Raw genomic sequence first — 11,178 nt, forward strand, 5'->3', positions numbered from 1 at the left:
ATAACGTTTGAATGGTGTCTTTGTAGAATCTAAGAATTGAAGATCATGGCATTCACATTCCAAGAGACGAGAAATTACTTTAAGAAGTATACTCTCGTTGAAGGATGAATGTTATCGAGTGAGTCAATTGCAAGTCGTATGAAGCATATAAGACATCTTTTTGATCATGAAGCATGTTGTTCCCAGAGAAGCACTTTGCATGACTCGGACTACAAGTTATGATCAAGAATATTTTGAATCGTCTTGAGGATCAAGAATATCATCGGTATACTCTCACTCTTTATTTAATATTTGACTTTGGGAATAATTTTATAAAAAAAATGAGATTTATTATAAAATAAATGTTGTAAAAATTTTAATTTAAAGTTTGTATTCTATTTTGAGAAGCCCACCATATGCTTTTGAAGAATCAAAACGACAATTTCTATTTAAAAAATCAAATATAAAATAAAAGACTATGTTTTACTTAACTTTGGTGTTCAATATAAAACCATATAATCACCACTGGACACATGTTGCTTAAAAAGTATTCGAGTATCACCGGTTAAGAAAAAAAACAAAGTGTGACGAATATTGTAGACATAAGATCGTTTTTTAAAATCTCATAACCCTATAAGATGTTTTTTTTTTTTTTTTTTTTTTTAAAAGGATGCTTCCACAATGCTTTTATCTGTTTTGTAACACTTTCAGGAGAAAATTTCAGGCCTAATTGAGATTAATGCAACGAATGATTGATGATCCCAGACTGAGTCTATGAGTGTTTAATCGTAATCAATGTCATTAAACCAGTAAATGGTAATAAATCTCACGTCAGAAAAATTTGTTGACATTTACTTTAACATGGTTTATCAGGTTAAAACTTAAAAGTAATGACAATATAGTGAAATTAAACCAAAAGCTAAATGTTTAATGACCTATAATTGAGTAAAACTAAACAATAAATAACTTAAAAACAACAAAATAACAATATAATCCTTCTTTTTAATGGATGTTACGACTAATTAATCCCTCAAAAATAGCATAAAGATCCTTGTTTTCCGGGCCAAATATATCATCTGCCTTCCTTAAAGTATCCTATAAGATCACAAAATAAAAACAATGAATTGTTTGAGGGCATTTTTGGGAACAAATTACAAAGTCAAGAAAGCTTATGTTTACACTTTAAACATACCTCCTTTGTTTGCTTGTGTGAGTTTAATTCCTTCACATTCGCTAAAAATGCACCAAATTGCTCATATGATAATCTGCCCCTAATAAAAGTAAAAGAAAAAAAAAAAACAGAGATAGATGATTGATTAATAAAAGAACAAACTGAATGGCGAAAAATGCAAATGAGGGGCATATAGGTAATTTCACCTCACTTGTCTGAAAAATTCTTTCCCATCCACTCGAGTGCGTCCTGCAACAAGCCAAGAAGCACAAAGTAGTGCTCATAATTAGTTATTATAACTTATAAGGTAATCTTGAGTGAAATTTAAATGCAAACACAAAAGCATATAGTATTATGTAGAGATCCAGTAACATATTGACACCTGACATGGAGGTGTATGGGGTTGAAGTTGTAGACGAAAAGACAGAAGATCTATGATCATCAGACATACTTCTTGTGGTTGAAAAAGAAATAGATTGCCTTCTTGTTGGAGATCCAGATGCTGATAAGCTTGGAGGAGATCCAGGAGGTGTTAACCGAGGTGTGCTTGTTTGCGATGCTAAAAACATGCCTGGTGAAATGTGGGCCCTACTCGATGCTGACAAGAGAAACCCAAATGTAAAATTCCAATTTTACCCCAAGTGATACAATAGCAAATCAAAAGATTTCTCACCATCTGTCACAGGCTCATTGAATTGTGAAGCATTTGAAGGTGGCTCAGTTTCAGTTTCTTCATCTTCTGAAACAGATTACGTTCTTTTTTAGAATAAAAATTAAGAAAGTGAAATTAGAAAATTAATAAACCTCCAGCAAACGATTGAGATGATAAGCTTGAATTGTCTGGTGCAACAAGTGGAGTGTTCCTTGCCTGTAAGTCATGTGTCAAATTGTAACAAAACTAGACTTCAAACCATATATTTCATCTACCCGAAATCTTAAAAGAAGCAACTCACTGAACTTCCTTCTTCATCTTGAAGGGACATCATGAGTGTCTTCCTGAAGCTCTGCAACTGCATGATCGAGTTACAAAACTAAGAATTAAGTTTAGTAATTGAAGAACTTTTCAACAAACTACTCAGGGAACAATAAGGAATCAAGAGTATGAGAGTATCATTCATCAAAATGTGATAACCACAAACTTCAGGAGCACTAGATAAATCCAACAACCGAAATTAGACCTAACTTCACTCCCGAATCACTGGTTTTCGAATTACCTTAGCAACATCGCGGTTGAGCTTTTTGACTTGTTCCGATAGCGACGCATTCTCGTTCAATAGATTTTCCTAAAAATGCTCATAGAAAATTTATTCATCATCACAGAAAAATTGTGAGGCAATGAACTACGAAAGACAATAAGGGGACAAGACAACAGTTGGAGTATGGAACTGACTTTCTCTTGATCAGCGCGGGAAAGTCTGTCGAGAACGTCAGAGAGAGAAGAGTTGAGAGAGTCCATCTGAGTCTGAAGGTCTTCGATAACGAGTTCCCTGTCCATAAGCTCGTCGCGGAGGACGGATGACTCCGATTCAAGGGCGGAGATTCGAGTGAAAAGCGCAATGGAAGTGATTTTGCGAGCGAAATCGAGCTGTTCAAATGGATCGGAAGGTAGCACTTCCAACACCTCTTGTGGAAGATCGAAGGTCATACCCACAGATTCTTTTGGCAACATGTTCGTAGACTCGTAGTTCCTCCTTTTCAGTTGCAGAAATTGTAGTTTGAAGAAGGTGAAGAGTCTTAAACCAGAGGCTGAAATGGGAAGAATTAGATAAGGAGGTATTTATACAAGTTGTAGCTAACAACAAAATAAAATTTCATAATTTTTTCGATTAGTCTATGTTGTTTGTCGGAACTCATTAGAACACCTTTAGACATAGTTTTATTTTTTTACATGATTGCTTGTGATGGTTTTATTTTGCCTAAAATTTGACTTAAAAGAAAATTTAGTAGTTAGTCTTTGTGGTTAATTCTTTTTCAAAATATTTTTATGAAATTTTTGCTTGCGATCTTTAATTTTCGATGTTCTAACACCATTTATGAGTAACTATGTTAACAAATTTTGTTATTATTATTTTTTTTTTTTGGAAATGATGAAACTACATTAAGTAACATAACCTAAACAAATGAGTTTTTTTTTTTTTTTTTTTTTTCTTAAATAATTATATATTTTTTTAGTTTTGGTAATTTTTAGTCATTTAACTTTTGGTTTTTTTCTCATTTGGTTACTTAATTATTTTTAAATTTTAAGAAGTCATCAAACTTTTTACGTTGTACTCATTTAGTTACGTAACTTTTGGATTTGTGTTTAGTTAGTCACCTAACTTTTAAAACTGTGCTCATTTAGTCACTAAAATTTTAAATTTTTTGTAAAATAGTGACTAAATGAACACAATTTTAAAAGTTAGGTGACTAAAAGAAGCACAAATCCAAAAGTTAAGTGACCAAAATCAAAAGTTAAGTGACTAAATGTGCACAAAGCCAAAAGTTTGATGACCTTTTAAAACTTAAAAAGAGTTAAGTGACCAAATGAGCACAAAACAAAAAGTTAAATGACCAAAAATGATCTAAACCCTAAAAATTAAAAGTTTTTTCCAAATATTTTGTTCCATACTATTCTTTATATTCCGGATTACTTTAATTTTTTTTCCAAAGAATGCTCAATTTCAGGTTTGATCTCAATTTCGGGTTTGATCTTCAAATTTCAGAGTTATTTTTTGTTTTTTTTTCAATTCTTTTTGAAAGAAATTCCCCACTTATATCTGAGATGTCAATTTCGAAGTATTTAATATCATCATTTTACAATAAAATGTCTGATTTTATACATTAATATCGTATATAGTTTATATTTATTATGTTTGTTTAACTTTTTGTTAGATTTAGGTAAAAACAATTCTTTGTCTCGAAATTCTAGAATTGTTAATCGGATTCCGAACATGTTCTATCCAAAATTCCATTCAAGAATGTGGAATGTTGGTCCCAAATGATTGTTTGAAATATATTTTTTTGTCAGAAAAATGTTTTCTCTTGGTCTGAATTGCCCATTATGGACCAAGTGATATTTTTTTTGATGCTAAAAACAACTTTTTTGGCTTATTTTTTTTAAATAAACATTAAATTGTGGGTTGATTACTTAATTTTCCTTTTTATTTCTCTATTAAAAAAACAATAATAGGAAGCCACTCACATATAAACACACACACATACACATACACTCTTATTCTCTTGCACATACTCTTTCTATCCCCCTCACACACACATACACACACACACACACACACACTCTCTCTCTCTCTCTCTCTCTCTCTCTCTCCACACACACAAATGATCATTAGCTTTCATTTTTTTAGGTTTTATCCATCTAGGTTGGAGTGGACACGTGTGATAATAAACAATCAGATATGAATTTTTCGTTAATAGGGATAAGATTTAAGGATTTTTTTGAAAATTTTTCTTTTTGTATATACTAAATTAATTTGAAGAAAACTCATATTTATTTATTAAAAAACTCAAAATAAATATACCATCTACATCATTTTCATTAAAAAAAAACTCATTTTTATTTATTAAAAACACGATAATGATACTTTATATATCATTTTTGGGTTTTTTTTTTCGTTTTTTTGTGATTTTTTCCATAAATATCATAACTATATATCATTTTTTAACATATGTTTTTATAACCAATGTAACTCTTAAATAATATATGACCTAACAATCATTAAGATATCACCTATATCCTAACAAAGGTATCATGTGACATTGTTGATTTGTCGTATATAGCATGTTTCAGGTCCTGGGTGTAAAAACGAAGTGACTTAGATGTAAATAATGACAATATGGTGAGTTTTATTTTTAGAAGTGATCAAAGTAAGTTCAAAGTTGTTATACAACACATAAATTAAAAACCATATATATAATACATGTGGTATGTTCATATTTTAGTTATCATATATAATTTATGAGGACTTTGTTGATTTGTCATATGTAGCGTGTTTCTAAACTACATGTTACCTTCATTATTGATTATTCAAGTCTTGGGTGTAAACATGAAGTGACTCGGGTTTAAAGAATGACAATGTAGTGAGTTTTTATTATTTTAGAAATAACCAAATTAAATTCAAGCTCTATAACACATAAATTAAATACCATCTATATATATATATATATATATATATATATATATATATATATATATATATATATATGATTGTAGTTATCATGCATAATTTAAGAGTACTTTGTTGATTTGTCGTATGTAACGTATTTCTAGGCTACATGTTATCTTCATTGTTGATTATTCAAGTCTTGGGTGTAAAAATAAAGTGATTTAGGTGTAAATAATGATAATAGAGGAAGTTTCTACTTTTTTAGAAGTGACCAAATTAAGTTTAAGTTGTTCTACAATACATAAATTAAATGTTAACATGTTTAAATAGTTGCAAACAACGTTATAGGAGCTACAGTAGTTATAAAAACATATGCTAAAAATAACAGATAATTATGATTTTATTAAAGAGATCACAAAAAATAAAAATAATTTTTTTTCAAAAAAAGTCCTTAAATCTTATCCTTATTAATGAAAAATTCATCTCTGATTGTTTATTTTCAGAAAAGTTCTTAATTTTTTCAAAAAAAAACCCTAAAACCCGGCATTAATAGGTAACAAGGTCTTTTTTTTGGGTAAGTGTTTACTAGTTTTTTTGGTTTAATTGAATAAATAAATAAATAAGGGTACTTAATATTGAGATTTCAATCATTAGACTAAGTAGTTAATATTGAGATTTTAGTCATTAGACTAAGTAGTTAGTTTATTATTATTGTCTATGGTGAAAGGGATTTGATTCACTCAAAATTTGGTTATAACAATTCAAAAGCTTGAATCATGTGGCTTCTTTATAAATTGTATGGAAAATTGTATGGAAATTAGAGAAGTTTATCTCGAAGTCATAAACCATATAAACATTTAATTCATGAAATTTAACTAGCATTATGATTTAAGAATCACCAAAAAGGAAGCCTAAAAGCTTGAAATTTCTTATTTAGAGAACACAACCTTCTCTACATCTGTCCACCCCCTCTATCTTCTTCAGCTATCATTTCCATCATCTCCAACCATCACCGCCATTATCTTCCGCCAATCTCTGACTCTAAGTTTCGACATCCATCACACCCCTTTTCCACTCATTGTAACTCCCGTAAATTTTGGGTTAGAAGTTCAAAGTATAATAATAATTATTATACAAATAAATCCTTGAATAAGATAATGTTCTTCATACGCGTTACGAGCTAATAAATATTTGTAAGAAATTCTTATTATAAATTAACATTAAATGATAAAACAATATTATTAATAGAAGATTATTTACGATAAATAATAATAAAAAAAGTCGTAGTAATCATAATTACGAAGCCGTGAGTATAAAGAACAACGAAATCCGACTTCGTATGAAGAAGTTATGATTTTTCGAAATTTCACATTCGACACAATACAACGTATGTGCCATAAAAAGTGAAATGAAAATCAGTTGCTCATTAGACAAAACAATCAAAACAAAAGTTGATGTCCTCATAAATACAAATCCATCGATATAAAGAATGTCGAGAACGGAGTTCGTATGAAGAAGTTAAGAATTTGGCAAGCTCTTTTACAGTGTATTCCTTATGGGCTATAAAATGAAAAGTAGAATGCGAATTAGCCTACGAAGTCTAAATGAAATTCATAGTACTCGTCGATATGAAATTAGGGATATAAAGAATGTCAAAAACGGAGCTCGTATATGAAAGTTATGATTTTTCGAAAAATATGAAATTCTAACCATCAGGAAAGAGACGCGTGGCACCACCAGGAGGGTGACACATGGCACCGACAAAAACCCTTCCCTTCCTCCCCAAGCAAATGGAACATGGCTTAATGTAGGGCTGCCACGTCACCAGGCGCGATGTACTTTATGATTTTGCCTATATATAGTTCCAGATTTTTATTCATTTTCACTACAAATTCTTTTTTTTTTTCTCTCAAATTTTCCTGAAACTCCCTAGGCCCAACTTTAGGAGTTTTTAAGTGTTGGTAACGAAGATCTGGAGCATCAAAGCGCACGTAGGAATAGAGCTTTCGGTTTCAAAGTTCTGCCTGTGCAATTTTCGGTTTTTCGCTAGAAAACTTATAAGTTGAGTTATACTTATTGTGCTTTAAGTATAACATATATTTATGTTCTTAGTCGTAACTATAGACTTATAAATAATATTTATCATTAATACTAATCGTTATACTGATCGATTTACTTACGAGAGTGATGTCTAGGCTAGATATGTGAGGTTTTTAAAGTGGGTTTTTCCAAATAGTATACTCTGTATACCAAATGGGTCTTACTGTAACACCCAAAATCTGGAATACTAATTAAGGAAAGATAATATGCAAATTGAAGGTCAACTCGTTGAGTCCAGGGGGATAACTCGACGAGTAGGAATAAGTTTGGACGCGGGTTGAAAAACCTACTCGACGAGTTGGGGAGGACCAACTTGATGAGTTGGTCTGGGTTTGGGAAAACCCTAAATTTAGGGTTTTGCACCCTATTTAAGCATCTTAATCCCCACCTATCAACCTCATTTCTAGCCTCCAAGTCCTAAACCCTAATCCCTAATGCTTTGGATGAGCTTGTGAGTTATTTTTGAGTGAATCTTGTGTGTTTTGAAGATTATGGAAGAAGGAGAAAATTGGGGATTCAAGAAGAAGCATTAGACTTGGGATCTTGTCCATCTTTGGTAGCTTTCTGAGGTAAAAAGTCCTTAACTTGCTGATTCATAGCTTAGATCTCTTCTAGTTTTAATTTATGGGTCTTTTTGACCCCATTGTGGGAAAATGATACCCTCCATGGATTGTATGTTAAGGATTCCCACTTTCCAGTAATATTTGGCCCTTAAAATCATAAAAAGGGTCTCAAACCCATTTTGTCTAGGAAAAGGCCATGTTTATGGAAGTAGATTGCTATATCTCGAGTTTGGGTCCATTTGAGGCGTGCAAAGCTATTAAGATGTCAACTTTACAGAAATAGGTTAAGGAAACAATATGGTTCTGTATTCTGGAACCTTAGATTTGAGGAAAAAGCTGTATAGTCTAGAAATGCAAGGGACTCAGCGGGTTTATAGAGGAACTCGATGAGTTTGGTCGAATATTCCCGATTCTGTTCATGGAACTCGATGATTTGTATGGGAAAAGTATCGATTCTATTATAAGGAAGAACTCGACAAGTTAAGGTAGAACTCGACGAGTTGATTCGTAGTGTCACGATTCTGTGGTTTATAGGAACTCACCGAGTAGAATTACAACTCGACGAGTTGAGTCAACCCGGAGCGTTGACTTTGACTTTGACTTGGATGTTGACTTTGACCTTAACGTGAATTTAACCAAGGTTGACCCTTGGGGGTTATGAAGTACAAAATGGGTTCTAAAGGGTAGTCCCATGAAAGGGTTTGGGCCCAATTTGGAAAATTGGGCCATTGGTGGGATTTCATGGATTTTATAGTATGAACTTTGATGGGTTGGGGTTGAAACGATCATTTCACCCCAAGTATGGATTTTGGATCATGGTTTGAGACCCAATTGCTAATTGGGTGATGTTTTGGGGTATTGATAGCTCGAGGAGTAGCCATGGAAGCAACTAAGGAACTCTTGCAGTGGACTTCAACAGTATAAAGTGAGTTACCTTCCAGAAGAAGTGGGTCGAAGGTACCAATGCCGACCGACTAGTAAGAGTTATAGTAGAGATGATTGTCTTTGTGATAATTAGTTGGTATGTCACTATCTGTTATGCTTTACGTGCTAGTATGCTATGATATTATGTGATAGTGGTAGGAGGGGTAGGATAGGCCCCAATACCGATCGAAAGGACCAAAGGGGTATGCCAGCACCCTGATAAGCTAGGCAGTATATGACTTATGTGTTTATGAGCTAGGATTTTATATTGTAGAAGTAAGGGGCAAAATAGTCCCCGGTTATCGGTCGAAAGGACCGAAGGGGTAGGCCAGCACTAGATATGCTAGGCAGTATGTGATTTATGTGTATATGCTAGGGTAGTACGTGGTAGTGGTAGGGGTGAAATAGTCCCCGGTTACCAGTTGAAAGAGACCGAAGGGGTAGGCCAACACCCAGATATGCTAGGCAGTTACCGATTAAAAGAGATCGAAGGGGTAGGCCAGCACCCAAATATGTTAGGCGGTTACCGGTTGAAAGAGACCGAAAGGGTAGGTCGGGCACCTAAATATGCCTGATAGTATGATATTTGTATGGTATGTGGTATGATAGGGGAACTCACTAAGCTTCGTGCTTACGGTTTACAATTTTGGTTTCAAGTACGTCTTTTTCAAAAGGAACAGAGCTGGCAGGATCGCAGCGCATCACACTATGATTTCCGCATTATGAGATCTTTGGGAGTTGTACTCTTATAACACTTTTCTATGACATGTTTTAGTTATTTGAAATACCGGTTTTTGATTATGAAATGAGTTAACACTGTGGATGTTTCAGACTACTACTTTATACTTATTTAATTAAAAATGAAATTTTTGACCTTGGATTTTGTGATGTTACGAGTTGGTATCAGAGCCTTGGTTTGAGGGATTCAGACACACCTTCGGGGGTATCTGGACTCAAATTGAGGGTTTGAAAGATTTTTACATGAAAATAATTTCTCTAAATTTAAAATTAAGGGTTTTAATAAAGAACAAGGAGTGTGATGTGTGCAATCATCCGAGATCAAGTAAGTTTTCCCCAAGATATCCATACATGCATTGACGGAGCTTCTTTAGGGCTAGGGGGGCTGTGCCCCCCTCTATTTTTTTAAGAATTAGTCCTCTACTATTAAAAACTTTACATATTAAGCCAAAACTATAAAATTTGACTTTGGCCCCCCTATTTTCCAGTTTTCATACACATTATACTTTGCCCCCCCCCCCCCCAAAAAAAAAAAAAAACTTCAAGCTATGTCACTGCATACATGTTATGTTATGATATGATATGAATTGAAAATATGTGAACTGCATGCTACATTAGGGCTAAGGATCTAGGAAGGATGCCTCATATGCCTATTAGATGAGCTTGTAGACTTGCATGCTAGTACTGATCAACTAGTGATAGGATAGACTGTTTAGGTTATGCCTGATTGTATGAGCCTTAGAATCTCATGCCAATATAGATTCCTGATAAGAGGTTAGAATGATTTAATTGGAGTATGTTGGTTAGATTTTTCCATCGTCCAAATGCTGCTTGCTTTGTGCTTTATGGGACTCTTAGCAATGTGAGTTAGCTACTAATTGAATATGCTAAGTCACATGTGACACATGCTGGATAATCCCAGAGTGATGGACTTGACCCTATTGTGCATCTCTTGTATGAGTCTAACCGTTCTAGGGATGAGTCCTTTACTCGAAGGATTATCTAATCTCTGCTACATGTGGCTATATTCATGAGGTAGCTAGTTTACATTACTGGGAATCTTTTAGTAGCTGAGGATTGGGTGGGTTCAGGAACCTAGGAAAGCCTAGGATATGCTTCAGTGGGTTAGAAGTGAGGTTTAGTAAGACTTGGATGCATCAGTTTGATGAAGTGACTTAGCAGATTCGGGAGGAATGCTGAGGAAAGTATGGATAGGTGTTGAAGGTAGTATTGGGACCGTACTACTGAAAGCACAAGATCCATACTCGAATCGGTGAGAATCTTGGAGAATCCGAGAAGTTTTGAGAACAAGAATCCTAGATTATGTTTTGACCAGTGGTTTTGTGGTTTTTCAGTTTGGAGATGAGCACTCAGGGAGGCGGTTCTGGTTCAGGATCAGGTCTTAGCTCAGGTTGTGAGCCAATCGAGGGAAGGATTGCTAGGATTTTGAGTTCGCGTTGGATTGAGGAGATGGAAGGTGTTTTCCGCACTAGTCCCTACCCCATAGGATCCAATGTTTGGTTCGCCTTGGATCTCCTATATTGGGTAGCAAGGAGCTGATGGGAATTGATTGCGCAATCTATTGCACTTTATGAATTAG

General features: G+C 33.8%; 1 protein-coding gene across 2 annotated transcripts; it reads right to left on the minus strand.

The window, feature by feature from the left end:
• Positions 1 to 810: 810 nt before the first annotated feature.
• LOC145059094 (uncharacterized protein At4g15545-like) lies at positions 811 to 2,910 on the minus strand. 2 transcript variants are annotated; one of them, XM_079006959.1, is made up of 9 exons: positions 2,541 to 2,910; positions 2,365 to 2,433; positions 2,104 to 2,160; positions 1,955 to 2,018; positions 1,824 to 1,886; positions 1,533 to 1,748; positions 1,357 to 1,399; positions 1,172 to 1,250; positions 811 to 1,074 (listed from the first exon to the last, which is right to left on the minus strand). In XM_079006959.1, the coding sequence occupies exons 1-9, from the start codon at positions 2,817 to 2,819 to the stop codon at positions 982 to 984; spliced, it is 963 nt and encodes a 320-aa protein (XP_078863085.1). In that variant the 5' UTR covers positions 2,820 to 2,910; the 3' UTR covers positions 811 to 981. The 2 variants fall into 2 exon arrangements, with proteins under 2 accessions (XP_078863085.1, XP_078863084.1); XM_079006958.1 differs by having other exon boundaries at positions 1,824 to 1,889.
• Between the last annotated feature and the right edge of the window lie 8,268 nt (positions 2,911 to 11,178).

This window comes from Lactuca serriola, chromosome 6 (genome assembly GCF_051521515.1).
Source record: "Lactuca serriola cultivar US96UC23 chromosome 6, Lser_US96UC23_V15, whole genome shotgun sequence".
Lineage (NCBI taxonomy): Eukaryota > Viridiplantae > Streptophyta > Magnoliopsida > Asterales > Asteraceae > Lactuca > Lactuca serriola.

Excerpts from the sequence above, each read along its gene's own strand:
- LOC145059094 (XM_079006958.1), bottom strand. The coding sequence starts at position 2,819 with ATGTTGCCAAAAGAATCTGTGGGTATGACCTTCGATCTTCCACAAGAG. Across the intron at positions 2,019-2,103 it reads AAGATGAAGAAGGAAGTTCA|GCAAGGAACACTCCACTTGT; the intron begins GTGAGTTGCTTC and ends CATGACTTACAG. Across the intron at positions 1,251-1,356 it reads GAATTTTTCAGACAAGTGAG|GGGCAGATTATCATATGAGC; the intron begins GTGAAATTACCT and ends TACTTTTATTAG.